Genomic DNA, 24759 nt, shown 5'->3' on the forward strand with positions numbered 1-24759 from the left:
TTAGGAATGTTATCTAGACTTAGAGAAATGTGTTGATTGAAACCTTGCAATTCTAGATTGAATCTTAGTCATCTGAAATCAAATTCCTATACCCATGATTCCTCCCTTATCCATTTGCTTGAAAGTTGCTAGTTAATTGTGTTAGAGTCTTGTTAGTTACTCAAATCACTTCATTACATTGAATGCACTTAGCTTAAGTATGAACCTGTATTCTCATTGAATTGAAACACTTAGAAATGGATTGACATCTAAAATACTACTTTGATTTGAACCTTGGACCCTTGAAAAATCCATTTCAGGAACAAAGGTCGAATCATTTCTAACAGGACACCAGTTTTTTCTCCATTGTGTAGGATATCATTAAAGACCCCTAGCATACACCAACTCCCTTTTCTACAAACTCCAATCCTTGAAAGACGTTCCCAGATCTCAGAACGATTTACACAAGAAGGATCTCCGTATACACAGGACATAAAGAACTTAAAAGCATCAAACTGTACTCAAACATCAAACAAGTTCTTATCTACAAACTTTAACTCCACGGCCACATTTTTCTTACAAAAGAAGGCCAAACCACCACTTCTACCCAGAGGTTCTACTGTATATACTCTGTCATAACCCAACCATTCTTGAATATCCACCAAAACATCTCTACTGTGCATTGTCTCCATCAAAAACAAAATCTCAGGGAAATAAGTAGACCTAATTTCCTTGAGACGTGGAATCACCAATTCTTGAGACCGTCCCAAGCCTTGGCAATTCCAACTCATAAGGCTCATAAAAATTTAGGCAGTCCCTCCATTAGGACCGCCGTGCCAAGCTTCCGCTTAGCCAAAGAAACTCCTCCAACTTGCTCCTCTGCCTTTCTTTTATTATTTGAGCCTTCTTTTGAGATGCGTTGCTGAAGCATAGAATCCTTATCAAGGATTTGTCTTTTGTTTCTGGAAGGTCTTCTTCTTGCTTTTCCGGCTCTAAAACCCACTGCAGTGCCTGATGAGCCAGCTTCACCAGCCTTAGCTGCATTAACTGATGAGAAATATGAATAGGCCATCATGTCATCAAAAGAGTTATTAGCTGATCCTTCAGAGCGGTAATATTGAGGAACAAAGGACTCCCTCCTAATACCTCCCACTTGAATCGTTGAAGCTAATAATTTGGTATGATATCCTGGAACTTGAGGGTAGATATTGATGTTATCCTGTTTTTCAAAGTCAAACACATGACCCTTTCCTTTATCTACTTCACTGGTAACACTCGGAATAGCTTCCAAACTAAGAAAAGATTTCTGAGCTACAAGATCATTCCCAATATCTGGTAAAGAAGCCTTAACTCTTTGTTCTCTGATGATTTTTTCTGGACCGGAAGCAGATAGGAGATAAAGTCTCATACCATCAAGAATCTCTTTAGCAATTCTAGGTCTTCCTGTTGAAGGATTAATACCCACTTGATTTTTTTCCAGAACACCAAAGAGAGGATCAGACTCTTTTAAAACCAACTCCTTAAGTGAGTCAGATGCTTTGCTTAAAGAAGGTAGCTGATCAGAGTCTCTCTGTAGAGAACGAAGTTTTATAGGGCATACTGTTTGCTCATGAGTCAATCTTTGACAGTGGAAACATCTTTTGTGAATCATCTCGTATTCATATAGGATTGAAGTTTGTCCACCACTTGGGAGATTGACTACGTTAGTTTTGCGAAGCGGTTTGGAGACATTAAAGCTAATCTTTACTCTGACAGTATCATTTATCTGGGGTTTCGAAGGATCAAAGGCAACTTCCACCACTTCTCCGACCAAATCACCTAAGGCATTAATAGCTTTAAGCGTATAATGGTTAACATGAATATTGCAAAGTTGAACCCAGATAAGAACATAGTTGAGGTAGTCTTCTGGAAGTTTTTCGACCTATCTTTCCATCGCCAAGGACCAATCATTAAGACAATGAACGCCCTTCTCATACAACTCAACGAGATCGTGCTCGTGCTTGAAGATGAAATGAAATTTCTCCGACGAAAGCGCAACTCCACAGACACGATCTAATTTCTGCCATTTTCAGGGCATCTCTCGTATCAAATTCGACATCTTCTGGCAGTCAGGATTTAAGAGCCTTCCAATCAAACTGATCGAATTATTTTGACATGAACTGTACTGAGGCAGATCAGGAAGATCAAAAGGTTCATCCTCTTCCTCTATCGTCATCGCTAGGAGAGCTCTATCCAAAGAAGAAGACATGGCCGGTTGAACCGTAGCCTATGTGTTCTTGATTTCTGGGGAAGTAAGAACGAGATAGAAAACCCAACGAGGAAGTAAGGTATTTTTGTTTTAGATAAGAAGGAAAAAGATCTAAAAAACTTTAGATCGGGAAAGAGGAAAAGTTTGTCCTAATCAAAAGCTCCAATCTTTTGAAGAGTCAAAGACTCTGGAAGAGACAGAGAGTCAGATGCTCGAAAGGGAGGATTTTAGAAAGAGAAAACTTCTCTCTAAAACTAGTATGATTCTCTTTAAAATGTAACATGCTATCTTATTTAATAAATAACTATTTTAAAATATCATGACTTGACACATAACACTTTCTATCCAACTTTCTTCAGCCTTGGTTCTTCCATTCGGAACTTCCTTCCATTTGTTAACCAGCTCCAGTGAATTTTTTAATCACAGGAGCTGAAATCTTCCTCTTTGTCTTTATTTGTAGTTTCCGTATCAATAGTGAGTGGTTTGATCGATGTTTTCGGTGGTGTTTTATAAAGATTTTAACTCCTTAACACGGAGTGGAAGCGTTCTTATTTCATATATGGCCCTCAGTATATGCTTCTATAAGATTGAAGACTCTAGATTTGTCTAACTGAATGTTGTAGATGGCCTTCATGCACTTCTAGAGATCAGACATTAGATCTGCTCAGTGGTTTGTTACTCTGGTCGGTTCTAAGGTTATTTTCCAGTTTGTCTAGTGTTTTTGATGACCGAAAGTACCTCACAGAGTTTTACTTCCCACCAATCTGGTCCTTTTCTCTGGTTCATATTGGATTTGTTTCATCTTTTGTATGCGGTTTGGTATCTTCTTTAGCACTTGATGTGTGTTGTTCAATTTAATTTGGTTGGTCTATCTTCTCACTCGATCGCTTACTCCTTTTCTTAAGTTTTTGGTCCCTCCGTCATGATTTTGAGATAGGTTCTTTCGGTCTGAACTGTTTTTCCCCGTCCTTTCCGAGGAGATTTAATCATGATCTCATTTTCTCAAGCTTCCTTCTTTGCGTTTCATGGTCGCTTCTTTGTTGATCTTGTAGGAACCTTACTTTACTACGATGCGACAACTGATATTTGTAAAAATAATAAAAACAAAAATTAAAATTACAATATCGAAACAAATAAATAAAGAAGAATTGCAGAGACGAGATGGTTAATCTATTTCTTTAAATTTTTGAACGTCTTGTAATGTGATGGTTTCATAGCGCTTAGATTCCCAGGATACAACTGCAATATTGTTTCTATTTACCATCACCGAAAAACATAGTCTATTAAACATAATTTTGTGTTATACTCTCGGATTTAAAAAATAAAATAAAAACATAATTATTTCATAATGGGAGAATATTTTGTTGTTTCATATTCATGTTCATCTTATTTTTTACAATATGGAGACATGGGTTATATATGCTTCTCCGAAGCAATAATAACAAAAACGTTATGGCATTGATTATCATAATCAATTTGAATTTATGATCATGTGTCAGAAAACGTTTTCTGACATTAATGAAAAATATATGTGATTCTTTTTATTTAAAGCAATCATTCAATTGATTTAAATTTGGTATAATATTAAATAATATTAAGATAGACTAAAACTTAAACTCAATCCTAATTTTAGTTGGGTATATCTTTTCACTACTATACTATAGTATATTCACAAGGTTTTATAACCTTGTTATTAAGGGTTTGATTGGTAAGAACTGTGATTTTATTTTTTTTCTGTAGAAATATTGCTGTGATTTTATTTTTTTTTCTGTAGAAATATTGCTGTGATTTTTTTGCTTTGGCTCTAGATTTCTAAGTTTTAAAAGTCTTTAAATTTGAGCTGTAGATATTTGTCTCTGCAGAGCAATTATAAAGACATGAATTTAAAGAAATGTTGTGGATTTATAAAAAAAAACTGTGAGCTTTAAAAAAAATACAAATCAAGATTGGTGTAGATTTAGGGCTGTATATATAATTGTGGCTGTGGAGAGCATCTACAGCAATAGCCAATCACACCCTAATTCTCCTTATATAAATAAGAGGACTCTCCCCTCATATTTTTATCTGGAACATTTACTAGTTTTTAAACATAGTCAAATAGTTAAGCTTACAAGCTTTCCAAATCATTGACTTTGGACTAACATTTCTTATTCAAACGAACTTTGTTTTTGACATATGAATACACTACTTCATATTGTTTGTCAAATATTCGGTTATTCCGACGAACGTCTTCGTCCGGAAACTTACCGAAAAATGGTCTAAAACCATTTCGTAAAAACGAGTTCCAACAATCACCCACATGAATAGAAATGACTTTAGACACTAGACACTACATGATGAGTTGGTAGCAATTTTTCTGCCTTGAACCAGTCATTGTTAACTGCTATTGGATTTACTCGGCGAGGAAGTGGCCATGATGTCTTGAACCTCCCGGGCTTTGGTGTAAACCTAGGCAATAGCTATAACACATCTTCACTCTCTCACAGAACTAGATTTTCTATTGTGTTCGTTTTGGCCGTGAACAGTCCTGGTTAATCATGAGTGAACTTGGAGAATATAGTCTTTCCTTCATTCTCCTAAAAATGGTCTCATTTCACACTCACAAGGTGATTTGCCATTAGCTTTGTTTAAAAGATTATCATGTACTATTCCATTCATATCTCAAAGCTATGGACACAAATCATTAAAAACTAATGTTTATCTTCTATTCCTTACAAGTAGCACTGTTTAATCATCATAGGAACTGGGTATAGACCAAAGTCTTACAGTGCTTTGGGTATATTTAGTTTGACTTAGTTGTCTCCTTGAACCTATTTCTTGGGATCTCCAGTCAGTTAGGTAAAGTTACCGCCAAACCTCATCTTAATTCACAGGCTACACATTCCTTTAGATATTATAACAATTTGATCTCATGACACACCTTTAATAAGAGGATCCTAGGTTGTCATCACAGTGAACATAATCTCTTGAGATTAGTCGAGATCAATTGTCTATGATTTTTGTCATCTTTTATTCAAGATACAATTAACCATTATATATAAAACTTAGTGTATGACACTAGTTTTGTTTTCTACAAAAATCATATTGTGATAACTATTACTAAGTTCATTGGCTTCTTGCCAACAACTTTATATGGTAAGCAAAGCTTCTCCCACTTTTTTTGAGATAACTAAAAAATATGCATATTTGCATTTAATATCTCTTAAGAGTTTAGAAATTTTGATCTATAACTCCTTTAGAATTAAATGAATAATTTTGTTTTTTCGAAAAAATGTATTTCATTCTTAGAAATTCACATTTTTCATATAACTATTTTCATAGTTCTCTTAAGTTGATTTATAAATCTAACTTGTATGTTTTGGATTTTTTTGAAAACCATATTTTTTTTTATTTTTCACAAATATACATATCATTACAAGATATTATTTTTGCCATCAAAACCATCATCTTATATGGTTATTTTCAACCATATTGACTTTAGAAACTACAATACACATGTCAGTTTTAGTCACATTGGTCTGAAATTTTTTATTATTTTTTCATGGTCAATCTATTTACAACTTGCATTTAAGCAATAACGAAATATAAATGTTTTGATCAGTATCAACAAACATTTTATTTTCTATGGCAAACAGATTTATATGTGGCATACCTCTGCCAAACTTAATTTGGTACGTCGACTCACAAAATCCATTTTCATCCATACAACTTAATCTCTCAAAGATCAAAATGTTTTTTATAACTATGGTATCACCATACTTGAAACTTGAATTCTTTTTTTTTTCTCATGGTCACACATTTACTTAATAATTAAATTAATTTATTTCAGGAAAAGAAATCTGAAACAATAAATCAAAACGTTAGGCATTCTTCGTAATTAAAGAAAAATAATTATCTTTAACAAAGTCAAAGCAACCTTTAACCAAGTTAAAGCAGTAACACATTTTGACCAATATTAAAAAAAACTGATTAAATAACCATTCAATCAATCAATTAATTATTATGAAAATTAAGAATAGGCAAACCCATTCCAAAACGTTACCAAAGACGTTCGGAAAAATGGTTTTCATTGTCACCATTAAAGGTCTTGATGATATGATCGCTTATGTTTCAGTTCCTTTTTCCGTTTGACCGAAAGATGAAACCTAATCTTATGAAACATAAAAGATATCAAATTCACTAGCTCCAAAATATTAACTATTTTAATGAATCTAACAACGAAATCTCAAATAATCAAGTTTCAGAAATCAGAAGAGCTAATTTCCCAACACCAAGAATTCTCTAATTCTTGTTTTCATAACCTGTTCTTAAGATTGAAAAAAAACATTTTAACAAATATAGTATTGTTAGTGTAAAGCATAAACAATATTTAAACATTTATAAGTGTACGAACTTTATTTTACTACAATGGGACAACTGATATTTGTAAAAATAATAAGAACAAAAACTAAAATTACAATACCTAAACAAACAAATAAAGAAGAATTGCAGAGTCGAGATGATTAATCTTTTTTCTTAAATCTTTAAACGCCATGTAGTGCGACGGTTTCATAGCGGTCAGGTTCTAAGGATACAACTGCAACATTGTTTCTGTTTACCATCACCGAAAAAGAATCTATCGAACCTAATTTTGTGTTATACTCTCACACTCAAAAGATAAAATAAAAACATAACTATTTCATAATGGGAGAATCTTTTGTTGTTTCATATTCATGTTCGTCTTTTTTTTTTTACAATATGGAGACATGTGTTATATATGCTTCTCCAAAGCAATAATAACAAAAACGTTATGGCATTGATTATCATAATCAATTTGAATTGTCTAATGATTTTTGTCATCTTTTATTCAAGATACAATTAACCATTATATATAAAACTCAGTGTATGACACTAGTTTTTTTTCTACAAAAATCATATTGTGATAACTATTACTAAGTTCATTGGCTTCTTGCCAACAACTTTATATGGTAAGCAAAGCTTCTCCCACTTTTTTTGAGATAACTAAAAAATATGCATATTTGCATTTAACATCTCTTAAGAATTTAGAAATTTTGATCAACAACTCCTTTAGAATTAAATGAATAATTTTGTTTTTTCGAAAAAATGTATTTCATTCTTAGAAATTCACATTTTTCATACAACTATTTTCATAGTTTTCTCAAGTTGATTTATAAATCCAACTTGTATGTTTTGGATTTTTTTGAAAACCATATTTTTTTTATTTTTCACAAATATACATATCATTACAAGATATTATTTTTGCCATCAAAACCATCATCTTATATGGTTATTTTCAACCATATTGACTTTAGAAACTACAATACACATGTCAGTTTTAGTCACATTGGTCTAAAATTTTTTATTATTTTTTCATGGTCAATCTATTTACAACTTGCATTTAAGCAATAACGAAATATAAATGTTTTGATCAGTATCAACAAACATTTTATTTTCTATGGCAAACAGATTTATATGTGGCAGACCTCTGCCAAACTTAATTTGGGACGTCGACTCACAAAATCCATTTTCATCCATATAACTTAATCTCTCAAAGATCAAAATGTTTTTTATAACTATGGTATCACCATACTTGAAACTTGAATTCTTTTTTTTTTCTCATGGTCACACATTTACTTAATAATTAAATTAATTTATTCCAGGAAAAGAAATCTGAAACAATAAATCAAAACGTTAGGCATTCTTCGTAATTAAAGAAAAATAATTATCTTTAACCAAGTCAAAGCAACCTTTAACCAAGTTAAAGCAGTAACACATTTTGACCAATATTAAAAAAAAACTGATTAAATAACCATTCAATCAATCAATTAATCTATCTATATATATAAAGTAGATATTTTCTCTTCTTCTGACAATTGGCAGGGGGTTTGCTGCCACGTGTCCTCTTTTATTTTTTCATCAAAATTCACATGTTTGTTATATTAAAAAATTACCGATGGAACTTGAATAATATAAAAACTAAGAAAATTAGAATAAATAAACAAATAACAAAAAAAAGCGAAATTTTCGATTTTGATAGAATTTCTGAGAATTTTAGTTATCTAATCGTTCTCGCACAAAGAATCATTATATGAAATTTGATAATTATTTTATTGGTCAGTAAAATTCAAGATGAATAAAAAAATAAGTAAAATAATATAAATAATTTTAAATATTTAATTTATGAACAACTAAAAATAATATTAACTTTCACAATTTATTAATTTTTACTATTTTTTATTTTTTTAATTTACAAATTAAATATTTATTTCACTATTAAAAATCATAAAATAACTAAACTAATAAGAAGAAACTAGAGCACAACATATGGTCTAAACCTAAAACCTCCGCAACCACAAAAAAAGGGTAAAATTCCATAATAATACTAACTCAATAAATGTCCGAAACTGAAAAGAGATTAAGAATGAAGACTAAATTACCTCATCTTACTACAGAATGTTTTAGCTAAAATAATCAGAAGTCAGAAAAAAAGCAAAAAAAATAAAATCTGAGACAAAACAATCCTCCGAACACAAATGTGTGTGATAGAGTACTAACGCAAATAACCAAAAAGCAAGTCAGAAGAAAAATAATGACCAAAATGCCAAAATCAGCACGAAGTAGGAAGGCACATGCCTAAAGCCCCAAAAGCCCAGCCACCAACTAAGAGGTAAGAAGCACCTCACAAACTAAAGCAAGACGTCCATGCCATCGAAGAACCACAAAACTCTAGATAAAAAGGACCAAATCTCCATGAGATTAACTCCGTACACCTATACCAAGGGAAACATGGAAAGAAAAGAAACAACCTGAGGGAGCGAGAATGGAAGCCAACCACCGAGAAACCAGAGCTCAAGCTTGATACCATAAACAACCTTCCAAGCCCACCGAGCATACACGGAGGAAAACACTATCCAAACCTAGAGTGGCAAACATGGCAGAAATGAGAGCTACTAGAGATGCGAGCAGCAATGAAAACTGCAACGAGATGAGAGAACATCGAGGGAATGGAAAACAAAATGAAATTAGCAAACCGTAGAGCCGTACTCAAGCTATGAAAGGGATAAAAGAAGTTAGATCATGAAAAAAACAAAATTTTAAAACCAAGACGAGCGGGGACCATCGACGTCAAGCCAACGACAAAGAAAAAACATCAACGACGCCTAAACTCTGTACCAACCCAAGAAGATGCAGTCTCCAACATCAGCCAAAATTTAAGGAAGAAGAGGAGCAATCAATATTGACCGAAACAACCTACAATGCAGTGAGAAACAACCGCACAACTTGGAACTCATAGACCCGACCTACAACAAATATGAGATAATCTCACAGGACAGGAAGGACAATAAGAACTCTACTCCAAAACATAACAATCATTCCTGGGAGAAGCACCGGTGAGGTAAACGAAATACAAAGATGGTGATAGGTAAGGTCAAAATATAGAGATATGGCTAAAAACATCTCAAAAAAATAATGTTCAAAATTTTGAAAATACAATAAAATATAATTTTGACTCTGAAATCGTTAATCTTATAATCAACAAATATATAAATGCAAAGTTATTGAAATTAAATATGCTTTATATGAGAGGCTCACGTCACCACTAACAAATACTATTATATACACGACAACACATTATTGAAAAAACAAACACAAAATATATTAACATATCACTTACTACTACATAATACAGTAAAAATACAAATAATACTTTTAACAAATAAAGACGGCTACATAATTATATCATCCAGAAAACTCATACTTATTAACAATAAAACAATATTTCGCGCGAAATGCGGACACCCCCCTAGTTATTATGAAAATTAAGAATAGGCAAACCCATTCCAAAACGTTACCAAAGACGTTCGGAAAAATGGTTTTCATTGTCACCATTAAAGGTCTTGATGATATGATCGCTTATGTTTCAGTTCCTTTTTCCGTTTGACCGAAAGATGAAACCTAATCTTATGAAACATAAAAGATATCAAATTCACTAGCTCCAAAATATTAACTATTTTAATGAATCTAACAACGAAATCTCAAATAATCAAGTTTCAGAAATCAGAAGAGCTAATTTCCCAACACCAAGAATTCTCTAATTCTTGTTTTCATAACCTGTTCTTAAGATTGAAAAAAAACATTTTAACAAATATCAGTATTGTTAGTATAAAGAATAAACAATATTTAAACATTTAAAAGTGTACGAACTTTATTTTACTACAATGGGACAACTGATATTTGTAAAAATAATAAGAACAAAAATTAAAATTACAATACCTAAACAAACAAATAAAGAAAAATTGCAGAGTCGAGATGGTTAATCTTTTTCCTTAAATCTTTAAACGTCATGTAGTGCGACGGTTTCATAGTGGTCAGGTTCTGAGGATACAACTGCAACATTGTTTCTGTTTACCATCACCGAAAAAGAATCTATCGAACCTAATTTTGTGTTGTACTCTCAGACTCAAAAGATAAAATAAAAACATAACTATCTCGGACTCGAAAGATAAAATAAAAACATAACTATTTCATAATGGGAGAATCTTTTGTTGTTTCATATTCATGTTCGTCTTTTTTTTTTTTTACAATATGGAGACATGTGTTATATATGCTTCTCCAAAGCAATAATAACAAAAACGTTATGGCATTGATTATCATAATCAATTTGAATTCATGACTAAAAAAAAACGTTTTCTGACATTAATGAAAAATATATGTGATTCTTTTGATTTAAAGCAATCATTCAATTGATTTAAATTTGGTAAAATATTAAATAATATTAATATAGACTAAAACTTAAACTCAATCCCAATTTTAGTTGGGTATATCTTTTCACTACTATACTATACTACTATACTATAGTATATTCATAAGGTTTTATAACCTTGTTATTAATTCTCCATATATAAACAAGAGGACTCTCACCTCATATTTTTACGTGGGACCTTTAATAGTTTTTAAACATAGTCAAATAGTCAAGTTTACAAAATTTCCAAGTCATTGACTTTGGACCAACATTTCTTATTCAAACAAACTTTGTTTTTGACGTATGAATACACTACTTCATAGTGTTTGTCAAATATTCGGTTATTCCAATGAACTTTTTCGTCCGGAAACTTACCGAAAAATGGTCTAAAACTATTTCGTAAAAACAAGTTCCAACAGGACTTGCTATATACAGTGTATTTCTCTATAATTCTTACTGGTTATGTCTGGGCGGTTGTTGAAGCAAAGGATTCCTGGTTTAATTTGCAAGGCTTATTCAAAATGGAAGGTCTCAGTTGTCATTGGTGTTTTGCTACCTCTTTATCAAATGAACGCAAGGAGGATGGATCGATGTGATAGTTATCCGGCTTCAGGAATCGACTAATCAGTATTTTCAGAATGATTTCCACAGGAATATAATAATCGCTTCAGACACTTGCATATTTTTATTTTTTCTAACCTCATTAAGACAAAAAAAAATGTGTTTTAGTTTGAAAGAATATGTCCAACTTAATACACCAAAAATGAATAAATGAACCGATTCAGATTATTATCTATACTATTAAAGCAGGATCCTATTGTCATAATTACCTTAGGGGCATGTTTCCTTCACTAACATTGCATGTTTCATTAAGGGCAATTAAGTAATATTAATAACAAATCTATATTGGGTCATTATTTTTGGATCCAGCCCAAATCAAATCTCTCTTGGGCCATTTGGGCCTATTAAAAAATAAGATTCAATTCTCACCTTTTTTTTTCCTTTGGACCATTGAGTCCAAGTTCAAATAATTTTTTTCAACTATTCTTAATTATTATTTTTTTCTTTTCTTAATATAATTTAAGCATTCATAAAAATAAATGAATTTTTTTATTGAAAAGTATAAATCTTTATTAAAAGTATATAATTTTTAATTAAAATATTAACCCCATAATAAAATTAATTTATCAGAGTTATACCAACTTAATTCATTAAAAAAATAAAGTTTAATTTTTTTAACATAAATAGTCATTTAAAATGAAATACGATAAATAAAGATAAAATTTTTAAGTCTTTTATAAAATAAAACACAAATATATGAAAATGTGACATTTACTAAATATTTGTCAATTGAAAAAAAAAAACAAAAATAAACCCGCGCTTTGAAAGCGCGGGTCAAAATCTGGTATATAATTGAATCATATAGCTAAATAAGGTAACCATATATTATATTCAATATAAATATTTTTTCAATATATATATACATTACAGAACAATTTAAAACTTATAAGTAAATAAAATAGAAGTATTATCTAATTATTTCTTTGTTGAAATTAGTTTACAGTTTGCTTTAATACAATAATTTTAATCGTGAATGTGGGATTACCGATTTCGATGTTTATATATGCAAGGAAATAAACTTGTAACATTAATACTGTAGGAAAGTAAGGATGAAACTTTATAATCATGGAATACAACCAGCGTGTGCTCAGGGTGATTACTTGAGGGAGCTTCGGTCCAAATACGGGAAGCCACTACTTTTTTTTTTTTTAATTAGGGAATACATAGTTTAGGAGACATGACACTTCTTATGGAGAATATGTCATCAATCCAATTTTATACATTAATAAAGTTTTGTAAAAGTTATTTCAACAAAAGGAAGAAAAGAAAAGAAAGAACAACCCGAAAAAGAAGAAAGAATAAAGTAAGACGACACAACAGGTGGAGCTTACCCTCTCCACGTAGACAGAAAACAGGAAAAGATACGCTACTATCTGTCACAACAGGTCAGCTTCGATTTTGACTCTGCGCAAACCCAAATAAAGACGAAGATCAAGAAAGACAGAGAGCCCCCACAGAGAGTTGATGTAGTAGTAGTCCTCCTCCACAAACACAGAAGAAGGGAATCCTCGATTTGATCGATCTGTCTCTTGGTTCTGATTCCTTTTTGAAAGATGATTCTGGAGGAGAAAGATGCATCCGATTGGATCTACCGAGGCGAAGGAGGTGCCAATCTCGTCCTCGCCTACGCTGCTTCCTCTCCTCTCTTCGTTAGTTCCTTCTTCGATCGTACCAAATTTTGAATTTTTTCTTCAGATTCTATTTGAGTCAAAAAGATTCAGAATCATGTCTACATGGACTCACTTTGGTCTAGTTAAAAATGTATACTTTTGATTGTGATTAAAGTTTGTTCTTGTGGACCAATCTTTTAGGTTGGGAAAGTGATTCGCATACAGAAGGCTCCTAAGGCTGATAAAGCGAACAAAGCTGTGAATGGTGCTGCGTCTGTTGTAACAAGCGATGAGAAGCTTCTGTGGAGGGAAAACAAAGAGCTCGTTTCATCACCAAACAAGGAAGTTGTTGAACAAAGATATGTAAAAGATGTGATCATCCCACTCTTGGGTCCTAAACATATAGACCCCGGAGTAAGTTTTTAGCTCTTTTCTTTTTGTCCTATCAGAATTTTGTTTGGTAAAAAGCTGCTGATGAGTAAGAGAGTATTGTGATTTGTGCAGGTACGTGTTTCTGTGTCCAAGGAGTTTCTTGAGTCTGTTGACAAGAAAGTTACTAAGCAGCGTCCGCCGTGGCGTGTCAATGCAGCTAATGTTGATACCAGTCATGACTCTGCTCTTATTTTGAATGATCATTCACTTTTCTCTCAAGGTATCATCAGAAACTACTATATGAGTTGTGCTAAGTCCATGAGTATTATTATTAAATCATTCTAAAACTATATATGTGCCAGGGACTTCTAGTGGTGGTGGTGACTGCTTAAGTGTTGAAATAAAGGTACATTCTTCTTTGGTAATTTTTGTTTTCGTTACGGTCCTTGGACCTAAACTCACTGTCCTTGGTTCCATGAAGTAGCCCAAATGCGGATTTCTTCCAACCTCAAGGTTCATAAGTGAAGAAAACAAACTCAAAAGAAGCGTCAGCCGTTTCAAAATGCACCAAATCCTTAAGTTGGAACGAAACGAGGTAAATAGCACATAACTTGTACCTTAAAGAACAAGGTCGGAACTATGCATAGGCTAGTGAAACATTAGCCTTCGTCTCCAGAAATTTTAAAAATGTTTATAGCCCCCAAAATCTCAGATCTGGCCCTGCTTAAAAAATTTAATGAAACTTGCTGAAAAAGGTCTTACAAGTATGTCACCTCTTCTTCTGCAGATATCTGAAGTAAGTGAATATGATCCTCTTGATCTGTTCTCAGGATCCAAAGATAGAGTCTCCAAAGCTGTAAAAGCCTTATACTCTATCCCACAGAACAACTTCCGCGTGTTCTTGAACGGTTCTCTCGTGTTAGGCGGTTCAGGGGAAAGCACCGGAAGAACCAGCCCTGAAACTGCACAGACCTTTGAGGAAGCACTCAAAGGCTTCATCCAATCAAACGATGGTCTCAGGACAAAATGCTTTCTACAGCTAGTAACTGATACTGTGTATGATTCAGGAGTGCTCGATAAGCTTCTCGAAGTTCAGAAGCTGGATAAATTAGACATTGAAGGAGCGATTCATTGTTATTACAATATAATCAACCAGCCTTGTCCTATATGTAAAGAAGCTGGAACGGAGGAGGAAGAGTCTCTCCATTGTTTACCTTTAGATGAAAGCTTGAAGATCGTCAAGGAGTATCTGATTGCTGCAACTGCTAAAGACTGTAGTCTTATGATCAGTTTTCGATTGAGGAATGGATGGGATGATTCAGCACCTTCTTGTGATGCCGTCTGTCTAAAATCGACCAATCAGACGTTTGATTACAAGGTATGATCTTATTTATAACAGATTCTTGTTTTTGTGGTCTTTCATTTAAACATAAGGTATGGTCTCTCTTGTAGGTACATTTCATTGATTTAAGCATGAAACCATTAAAGAGAATGGAGGCGTACTACAAACTGGATAACAAGATAATTAGCTTCTACACTCGGAAGCAGAAGGGACAAGAACAAGTCGGCTATCCCAAACGTTCAGATAGCTAAGGTCATGGATTGTCTCAACACCACGAGTTTGTTTGTTTATTTTGTTGTTGTTGTTAAACGATAAAAACGAAAACCCAAAAGGGTGAATGTTCATTTGATGGAATACTTGCATCTAATACTGGGGTTTATCAAACCTTTTCGACCAATACTAGTATGATATTTTATATAGTTAATCAAGTAAAATTAAAGTTATAGATGATTGGAGATGATTAAAACACACACAAAAGAAAGAAAGGAGATGAGTCTGTGCATAACAAAAAAACACGACTCACTGTATCCCCCCAGTTCGACTCAGCTTGGCCTTGTAGGCGGCGTAATCATTCCAAGGGAAAGAAGATGGAGCTTTTTTTTTTCTTTTTTCAGTTTCAGACAGGTTAAGTGGTTTGGACAGTTCCTCCTTCCACTTTGAGTGGACGTTCTCTCTGATCACTATGGCACCGTCTCGCCCACCACCAGCTTCGCGGTGTCCATTTCTCCAGGGAAAAGGCGGCAGACATATATGCGATATCGTTCAGTGGACACAGCCCTGGCGACTCTAATTACAATACCCTTCTTGCGCCTCAAGGTATGCTTCAACTTTCAGCGAACCCCATGTTTTATCTGCGTCTCTTCTCACTGATTAGGAGAAAGCGTTGTTTATGGAGAAGAGTCAAAAATCTAAGTCGGGTTGTTTTACAAATTTGTACAAAAGTCAAAGAAATAAATCTGGATAATTCTAAGGCCCAAATCTTGTACAATTTTGTTGATATATGCAAGGAGTTTGAGTATTTTCTTTGCAAATAGATTAAGCTGAACCTAGATGACACCAAGTTCACTCTCTGCGCAAAGTTGTATAGTACTGGTAGACATCAATATTAGTACCTCAAGTTGTCGTTGCTGAGCATCACACTGAATTTTGAAATCAAACAAAACGGTACCTACTATTTGATCACCTCTAAACCACTATGTTAGGCCTGTTATTGATGCAATCCTTGGCAGCATGTTATCCAAAACAAACATCTCAAAGTTAATGAAACTACCTATAAACAAAATTTATCAATCCAAACAACCGGGACAAAGTTCTACGGACAAGACGGTAAGTTAAACCTTGTAAGAGAACTTTTAACTTAAAAAGGACAATCATGAAGAACAACAACAAAACTACCAAAGGATCCATTTCACACGAACTAGTTTCTAAACAAGAAAAAAGTAGTTCACCTTACTTTATATCTAAGGAAAGCCAGTCTCATGCCACTCACAAGTTCTAACAAAAAGAGAGGAGCCACAGTTTCGAAAAGTTTTATGTAGCTTTTTAATTGCCTTCCTAACTTCCGCCTCAAGGTATGGGAGAACCGAAGCAGCGCTTGAAACACCTGCATCAACTAGAAGATTCTTAACAGTGATACTTCTCGCCATCTCTTTCTTAAAAGATATCTTCACTGGATGTCCAGCCTTGTGCCACAAGGCGTCTCTTAGGGCATGCACATCCTCGTTCCACCACCAGGATAGTTGCTCACAACCAGACCATGCATACTTGTTTCTCTACGTCTTCGAATGCTTCCATGGACACCAAGTTAACTGTGTGCGCAAAGTCTTAAGGTATTAGTACCTCAAAGTCAAGGTGTTGTTGCTGACGCTTAATCACTTTTGAACTTTGAACTTACACAAAACAGTAACTAGTCTATATGACCCCTAAACCAGTCAAACTATGTTAGGCCTATCATTGATGCAATACTTGGCATGTTATCCAAAACAAAGATGAGAAGTGGAAAATCAAAGTTGACGAAACTGCCTAGAACCTTAAAAGGGACAAACCATGAAGAGGAAGAAGAACGAAACTACCAAAGGATCCATTTCACACGAACTAGTTTCTAAACAAGAAAAAAGTAGTTCACCTTACTTTATATCTAAGGAAAGCCAGTCTCATGCCACTCACAAGTTCTAACAAAAAACAAATATCCATTACGAGACAATCAAATCAGCACAGCAAACGAAGAGAACAAAAAAAAAAAACACTTAAACACCCTCATCACGTTCTTTGTTCCATTGCTCAATCCTCGCCCTCCTTTCCTCGCTACCTTCTCTCACAACAACAGGGCTCCTGCTACGTCTCGGGCTACCATGTCTCCTCCTCCCACCACCACCACCATCCCTGTCATGCCTCTCCGACCTATCACTGCTTCTTTTCCCATTCCCATGGCGGTCACGGTCCCTAACATCCCCTCGCTCTCTCTTGCGCCTGGGGCTTACACTCCTGCTCCTGCTCCTACTCCTGCTCCCACGGCGGTACGACCTCCGATACCTCCCAAACAACTTCCTCCTAAGCTCCCTCGAAATCTGCTTCACGTGCATAAAGTTACAGTACCCGCCGCGGTTACAGTTATCCTCCTCGTACTGCCTGCAAGTAGCCTCCCTAAAATCCGTCACGGGAGAGAAATCAGCAATGATGGGACGCCCCGAATAGAACCTCCCCTGCAGAGCCTTGAGGGCGGCGGCGGCCTGGTCCTCCTCCTTGAAGAGGACGTAGACATTGCCAATCATGTGGTCAGCGAGATTGTCGCAGACATTGAGAGACTCCATCTCGCCGAACTTGTCGAGCTCCTCGAATATGTCCTCGTAGAAATCCTCGAAGTGGGCCTGGATCTTGCTCGGGTCTAAGGGCTGCCCCTGAGGGTCCACGCCGGGGGTGATCATGTCGGGTCTCTGGTACATGTTGGAGAGGAGGAGGGTGGGAGAGATGGTGGGGCGGTTGTGGAGACGGGAGCAACGGTCGCCGTGACGGCACGCGCCGATCTTGAAGTAGAAAGGGCAGTTTACTCTGTCCTTCTCGGTGCCGAAGATTGAAGCTAAATGCTCCGCCATGGATTCGAATCGTCACCTGAATATATAATTTAATAAATCATCTCACGGTATGAGATTCAATGAAGATTTTGACCAAAGATTATATGCTTAGATCCGAGAATCAGCGAGAGATAACGAAATCTATATGGTTCGAACGAGAATCGTGACTATTTCCGTTTAATTACACGAAAAATAGTTACCTGGAGAGTAGCGGAGAGGATTTAGCTGTCTTCGTGAAAGGCCTCGCCGACGAGGAGCTGCGTTTACCGATCGGGATCTAGGGTTTAGGTTTATTTGTGTGGCGACTCGCGTTAGCCCGGCGTTAGGGCGGCCCTAAAAGACAATGAGGTATTATTAATAAGGGGTTTATTTGCAAATACAGTTTTCGTTGAGGATAAATAACAATATTTAATTTTCACTATTGATCCTCTCTATTGTGGAAGTTTGCTAAATTAGACCCCGGTTTAGTTTCTTTTAGGCCGGGTAAATTACCCAGATCAGAGAACCAAATCGAACCCAACCCAAAAAAAATTTGTACTAGATCCGAAGTAAAACTGGGAAAATAATCAAACGAGCCAAATATTTTGGTTTTTGAAAAACTAAATCTGAACCTAACCTAAACCAGAATATTTGAATCACAATTATACATTTAAATATATTAATTATTTTAATATTCAAAATATTCCAAAACATTCAGAATTATCTGAAAATACTTTAAATAACTAAAACTAAATACCCAAAAATATTCAAAACATATAACATGATCTAATTTTTTTTTAAACAATCATTTATGAAAAATATATAGGTAAGTAATTATTAAATTTCATTAATACTATATAGAACATATTATCATTGATTCTTTGTTTACGTTTTATCAACAATCGTATAATTTTCTCATTATGAATTCTATCGCAATTTTTTGTATTTTTTTACAAATTTTATACTATTTTCAAAAAGTCAGATTCTAAAAGCTTAACATGTATTCAGTAGCTTCAAACAACATTGATCAACAATAAATTCTTTCTACATATAACTTTCATTCATTACTCATGCCTAATTTAATAACATATATCACCTTATAGCATACTATAAATATATAAATAAAACAAACAATTGACACATAGTATAACATTATTTTGTTTATATTTGGAAAATTAAAAACATGAAAACAATGTTTTTAGCTATTGACTTCATTTCTCATGGTATATTCTTCATGGTTGTTGTGAACTTGGTTAGTTAGCAAATTCACACTTGAACTAAAACAAGAAAGAGAAAAGTCTAAACGTGAAGATGTAATATTAATCAAAGCATTTAAATGGTTAAAATAAACGAAAATTCAATTTTTTGACATAAATACCTTACCACAATAATTATTTTATATAGTATAAGAAAATGAGATCGATATTTCGCATTCAAGAAAAGAATAAATTAAAAATGTGAATCTTCTCATTCAGTGTATCATTGACAAAAATATTCTCCATTGATCGTTGTCCACTCACATAAATTAAAGTACATATTAAACCCACCGACAATAATTTGGCACGTGCCCAATACGATTCTTGGACTTGCAAGAGTTGGCTTTTATCTTCAAACAGAAGTGACGGTGCAGTTGTTCGTGAGTGCAATATGTTTATTGAGTTTCTTGTGTTCGAAGTTAATCAAACACACGATTCTCTTGTAGAACTTGGGGTGAACTAGTTTTCCCAACACGTAAGCATGAGATCGAACGGTGAAGTTTAACCTCATCGGCACGGGAGCAGGAGGTGCTGGTGGTTCGACGATCACGATGGGTCCTTTCTTCTTCTTGCTCTTGATTGGAGTTGGTGCAGGAGGTGGTGGTGGGACTAAGGTAGAACCACTTCCGTAGAGAGGAGTCTTGTCTCCAATCATATTCACTATCACCGTTCTTTGGCTTTTCCTCGATTGGTAGAATTTTTTAATCTGCAATTATAATTAAAAAAAAGTCAAAAAGTAACAACCGAACTTTATATTTTTATCAAAAGCCAAACCCAAATGGACTGAATAAAATTTATTCTTGGTATTTTTTTGGTTATTTTAGATAGTTGTCTCAATAATAAAACATTATAAAAAACGAATGTGCATTTCCTGACCAATGCATGTGATACTAGCAATTATCAACCGACAATATTGATCAAAGGCAAACTAAAAACTAAAAACCGAACCGAATATTTCCAGCTTGAACCGGAAAAAAGTTTGTTTAGTCAATTTTTCAAAACGGAAGAAACCAAAAAGTAATAGCTTCTAAAATCATCTGATGATAGCAACAGTTAACATTAATGAACATGAATTCAGACAAATGTTTAAAAAAAAATTTTTAAAGATTTTTGGACTTACAGTTCCAGAACCAATTGTGATCTGAGAGAAACTCAGATCGATCGGAGAAGAAGTCACATGAACACCAAAGAATGTGCCTGTGTTACGGTACATCATTCTCAGTGTCGCGTTCATCGTGATCATGTCGGTTCCTATACCTCCCGCATCTTGTCCAGCTTGAACCTTAAGTTGCTCAAATGTTATACTCTGCAATTCGATTCAAAGATTAAACCACACAATCCAGTTTTAGATCTAGCATCCGATCTGTGTTATTTAAATGAATATAAGATTAATCTGAGATTCACTAACCTTGACTAAGATCTTAGGCTTCTGAGGCTTAGCAGCTGCATAAAGGATCAACGAGAAGAAAGCGAAGAGCAAGGAGAATCCAACAACGAAGGCTAAAACATAGCAACGACGAGGCAAACCTTTTTCTTCTCTGTCACCATCATGGAGCAAACCTTCTTCTTCAATCCTTGCGAACTTCCTGTCTCCAGCATGTTGTTTGCGCTTGGAGCCGTTGATCTTGGAGAAGCGGCTAGAGGATGAGTGAGAGTGCGGAGGAGATCCCATCGGGCTGAGAACGGGCGTCGAGTGGAACGATGTTGCGGTTTTCTCTCCATCGTGCGAGTCACGCGAAGGAGATTGCACGAAGTAGGCTGGTCGACGGGGAGATCTAGTGGGAGATGAAGCAGAGAGGCTTGTTACCTCTGAGTCTGCTGCATTGGTGTGCATCTTGAGATTCAGGAAATGGAAGGTGATGACGAAAGGGGTGAGTTATGCGCGTATTATGTACTGAATGGTTGGTTAGTCAGTCATTGAGTGGAGGAGGGGGCCACTAAGATAATTATTGCGATTGTTAATTAATATCAAGTGATCTATTAATTTTGTTTTTATCGTGAACACTTGCACAAGATTTTGATACTTTGATATATTTTCCCTGTGGTTCGTTCGGACCACTTCAAGCGAACCAAAACATGGATAATCTGAATTGCTTTCTTCTACTACTTATCATTTCTTTTAATTTATCAGATTGGATCGGATTTATTTTGTAATCATGGATAAGTCAACACGTCAGTTTTTATGTTGAAGTAAAGAAATTAAATTTTGGGGAAAAGATAAGTCAATTTATTTAAAATTGGAAGCAGTACTTTAAATAATAACAGTATTTTTTTTTTGTAAAAGTAAAATTTGGGTCTAAATAGTAACAAAATGACACTGAAAAATGATCTAGTTAGAGCACCAGCATTAATGAATCCCCGGTTGGGGTTCATAATTTGATTTTTTTTATTATTTTTTCGTTTGATTTTTTTATTTAAAAAAAAAAATAAAATTGTCCAATAGCGGGCCGCCATGTGGCATGGGGCCCGCTGAACAGTAATGATCTGAGTTCATCTGGAAGGAGCGTGGCGAGACAGAGTCATAACTGTAGCATATTATAATTTTTTTTTTCGGGACGCGTGTGAACTCTCTTACGATTCCCTGATGCACATGTTCTTAGATTTTGAAAGTAATCAATAATGACTGCACATGGAACTTGGCGTGTACTAATCAGTGGTTTTCTGTTTTTCTATTTCCCATATCTAATTTACATGCTAGGCTTAGGGTTGTTTGAAGGAATCATGGATTATTGAAATTGATATCTCAGATTAGGAAAATTTATTTTTAGTTTTTTTTAAAAAAAATTAAATTAATTTTAAACCTTGAACTTGACTATACACCTTGTTCATGATATCTAGAATCTAGATTGTTAAATCCACTGAAATTGATTAGCTAAACACGTGAAAAAACTTAGATGACCATGATTATCCTAGTCTGACATGAGTTAATTTCTGCGAGTTCTGTGAACTTATAAAGCTTGATTTATGTTTAGAATCTGAAATTCAATAGAAGTTAATCTATAGTATTCTATTATATAAGTAGGGGTGAGCACAAATCGATTATCGGAACTTTTGGGAAGTATTCGTAATCCAATCAATTTTGTCTGAATAATTAATTATTTGATTCGATTTGATCCATAGTTGTCCGAATATTCGGTGTCCGTATATCCGGAAAATTTTATATTTTTAAACCGGATATCTGATTCAATCATAAAATAAAAATCCAAAATGATAAAAAATAATAATATTTTATTGCGAAACAAAATAAAAATTATTTACCTTTTCAAACTTTAATAACTAAAATAAACAATTTAATAAATAAAATATTGTAAAACTTTCATAAAATAATATATATATATAAATCTTTAAATATATGTGTATATATATGTATATAACATATTTAATCGGATATCTGTTTCTAAAAATATTAATATTTATGATCTGCTTTTGTTTCTTACTGATATTGCGTATTGGTATTTGTTTTCCTTTATAGAGTTACAAACTACTCCAAGAGAATCAGAATTTTGGGATACTTTACTTAGCCCTATACATAAGGTTTAGCACTTTGGGAAAAGATCGATCGAATTAAGTTGTTTGCGTTCAATAATGGTTCTTAGTTGCACACTAGACATGTTTCTTGAGAATTTCCTACTATTTAAAGCTTTTAATTCAACAGTTTAGTAATTTTTACTTTTTGTTCTGTACTTGTTTTGTAATTTGAAAATCATAATAACATTCATTTTGTTCTAACTTACTGTATCGCAGAACCGTAGTGTAGCTTTGGTATTAGTGGATTCAATCTCTGCGGTTTTTATTAAAAGTTAAAACCTGATCACATCAGTATTTTATATAATTTAATTATTTTTATTTACATTTTCAGTTATTTATACAATATCATATAGTTTGCTTTGCGTAAAGCATCTTATGGTATTTTGTTGCGAAAGTAATAGACGAATCTCTTTTTATTCATAACATAGAAGTTTTTTATATAGGAGATTACACCATCGTAGATAAATGGAAAAATTACAAATCATAATTTCTTAGTTATGAGCCATCCATAATCTGGTTCATAACACTCCCCCCTTGAATGCCATAACCATTTAGAACTTGTAATATGCTTTAATGCTGCATCATTAAAACTTTACGAGGAAAATCCAATTGGGACAAAACCATGGTGAAGGAAAAAGAGTACAACACACATTACTCCCCCTGATTTGAACATTACTGAAGGTCCCTTGGACCTCTCCAATTTTCTGCAATCCGTGGGTGATTAAGATCTTGGGCATAATATGCTTCATCTCCGAACATGATAGTTGGTTCTTCTTTACCGTCGGCCATGCCACAATCTGATCGAACATATTGAGTCATCGACCTCAAATGCACACACACGAAATCTTGGATGATGTTGCTGTGATATGCGTGTACCACCATGTGTAAAACATAACCTGTCTGAAAACAAATCAACAAAACCAAATAACCCATCTTTGGGTTGATTAGTATAAAATAAACTAAAATCAAAGGTTTCTTCATCGTCCTTCTTATGGACCAATCAGATCAGTGTCTAAAACAAGACTTCTGCATCGTCCATCTCATGACTAAATGGACTTCTTAATCGTCCACCTTCGGACTGAATGGATCAGTGTCCAAAACAAGTGATCTCACGCCCATGTACTAGATAACGGGTGAGACTGGTCCATATTAAATCTCTTGAGTACCCTTTTCTGTATATACTATTTGATGCACAAGGATTTCATTGTTAATGTACTCAAGCTGTAATCCCAAACAAAACTTTGTTTTCCAAGATCTTTCATATCAAACTCTTTCTTGAGATATTCAACTGTTTGGAAAATTGTATCCAGAGGTTCCTAGGATATTCAGATCATATACTTTGATGATTGTCAATATTGTTCTCGAGAACTTGCTGTTCTTTCAGCTCAATACCCTCTAGTACTTTCATTATCCAATGCACCATATAAATATGCAGTCACTACATCAATTTGTTGCAAGTCTAATTTTCTCTCTTATATAGCCAGACTTATGAAAAATCTAAAAGTAGTTGCATCCACCACATGGGAATATGTCTCCTCATAATCTATTACTGGTCTTTGTGAGAATCCTTATGCAACATCAGCTTTATATCTCACGATTTCTATTCCTCACAAGACCCATTTATATCCACTGGTTTTAACATCATATGGCGTCTTAATCATATGGCCAAATACGCATTTCTTCCTTAAACTATTTAACTCCACGTTTCCATTCAATCCAATCTGTTCTACGAGTGTGCATTCTTATATTGACGTGGGTTCATGATCCTCGCTTATATTCATAAATTCAAGTGCTACCTTGTATGCAAATAAATCATCTTATGTCGACATTCCTTATTGGTTCCATTATGTTCCAGACATGATATAATCGATTGAGATTCATTATTATCAGGACCTTTAATACTTTGCAGCTTGGCGTCCCAAGCTACATTGTTTGGTACATGTACCTTAGAGCCGGCCAGCCTTATCTCCATGTCTGGGATGGTTTCCTTAGTAACCTCGGATTTGGATT

At 34.2% G+C, this 24759-nt stretch overlaps 4 protein-coding genes across 9 annotated transcripts; 1 reads left to right on the forward strand and 3 right to left on the reverse strand.

The window, feature by feature from the left end:
• Positions 1 to 775: 775 nt before the first annotated feature.
• LOC125592524 lies at positions 776 to 2227 on the reverse strand. Its single transcript, XM_048767740.1, has 2 exons — positions 2134 to 2227; positions 776 to 1797 (listed from the first exon to the last, which is right to left on the reverse strand). Exons 1-2 carry the CDS (start codon positions 2225 to 2227, stop codon positions 776 to 778), a joined length of 1116 nt encoding a protein of 371 aa, XP_048623697.1.
• A 10746-nt stretch (positions 2228 to 12973) lies between these two features.
• LOC106406633 (inositol-pentakisphosphate 2-kinase-like) lies at positions 12974 to 15312 on the forward strand. Of its 2 annotated transcripts, none has more exons than XM_022695320.2 (7): positions 12974 to 13240; positions 13403 to 13615; positions 13706 to 13882; positions 13935 to 13979; positions 14058 to 14168; positions 14361 to 14951; positions 15026 to 15312. In XM_022695320.2, exons 1-7 carry the CDS (start codon positions 13145 to 13147, stop codon positions 15164 to 15166), a joined length of 1374 nt encoding a protein of 457 aa, XP_022551041.2. In that variant the 5' UTR covers positions 12974 to 13144; the 3' UTR covers positions 15167 to 15312.
• Positions 15313 to 16290: 978 nt separating this feature from the next.
• Positions 16291 to 18362, reverse strand: LOC106447072 (splicing factor U2af small subunit B). Of its 5 annotated transcripts, none has more exons than XR_007328387.1 (3): positions 18187 to 18362; positions 17053 to 18023; positions 16291 to 16375 (listed from the first exon to the last, which is right to left on the reverse strand). XR_007328387.1 is itself a non-coding variant. In XM_048767526.1 (2 exons), exon 2 carries the CDS (start codon positions 18005 to 18007, stop codon positions 17162 to 17164), a length of 846 nt encoding a protein of 281 aa, XP_048623483.1. In that variant the 5' UTR covers positions 18008 to 18023; positions 18187 to 18362; the 3' UTR covers positions 16971 to 17161. The 5 variants fall into 5 exon arrangements, 1 of the variants encoding a protein (XP_048623483.1); XR_007328384.1 differs by having other exon boundaries at positions 16291 to 16723; positions 17046 to 18023; XR_007328386.1 differs by having other exon boundaries at positions 16291 to 16363; positions 17041 to 18023.
• Positions 18363 to 19410: 1048 nt separating this feature from the next.
• On the reverse strand, positions 19411 to 21109 carry BNAC09G17200D. The gene is made up of 3 exons (XM_013845250.3): positions 20630 to 21109; positions 20342 to 20527; positions 19411 to 19927 (listed from the first exon to the last, which is right to left on the reverse strand). Exons 1-3 carry the CDS (start codon positions 21053 to 21055, stop codon positions 19574 to 19576), a joined length of 966 nt encoding a protein of 321 aa, XP_013700704.1. The 5' UTR covers positions 21056 to 21109; the 3' UTR covers positions 19411 to 19573.
• Positions 21110 to 24759: the final 3650 nt, after the last annotated feature.

Source organism: Brassica napus, chromosome C9 (assembly GCF_020379485.1).
Source record: "Brassica napus cultivar Da-Ae chromosome C9, Da-Ae, whole genome shotgun sequence".
In the NCBI taxonomy this organism is placed as follows: Eukaryota; Viridiplantae; Streptophyta; class Magnoliopsida; order Brassicales; family Brassicaceae; genus Brassica; species Brassica napus.

Coding starts and splice junctions, on each gene's coding strand:
- LOC125592524 (XM_048767740.1), bottom strand. CDS start 2,227: ATGTCTTCTTCTTTGGATAGAGCTCTCCTAGCGATGACGATAGAGGAA. Junction 1,798..2,133: donor TCTGCCTCAGTACAGTTCAT/GTCAAAATAATT, acceptor TTAATGCCTTAG/GTGATTTGGTCGGAGAAGTG.
- LOC106406633 (XM_022695320.2), top strand. CDS start 13,145: ATGATTCTGGAGGAGAAAGATGCATCCGATTGGATCTACCGAGGCGAA. Junction 13,616..13,705: donor CTAAACATATAGACCCCGGA/GTAAGTTTTTAG, acceptor TGATTTGTGCAG/GTACGTGTTTCTGTGTCCAA. Junction 14,169..14,360: donor TTAAGTTGGAACGAAACGAG/GTAAATAGCACA, acceptor CTTCTTCTGCAG/ATATCTGAAGTAAGTGAATA.
- LOC106447072 (XM_048767526.1), bottom strand. CDS start 18,007: ATGGCGGAGCATTTAGCTTCAATCTTCGGCACCGAGAAGGACAGAGTA.
- BNAC09G17200D (XM_013845250.3), bottom strand. CDS start 21,055: ATGCACACCAATGCAGCAGACTCAGAGGTAACAAGCCTCTCTGCTTCA. Junction 20,528..20,629: donor AGCCTAAGATCTTAGTCAAG/GTTAGTGAATCT, acceptor ATCGAATTGCAG/AGTATAACATTTGAGCAACT. Junction 19,928..20,341: donor TCACAATTGGTTCTGGAACT/GTAAGTCCAAAA, acceptor TTATAATTGCAG/ATTAAAAAATTCTACCAATC.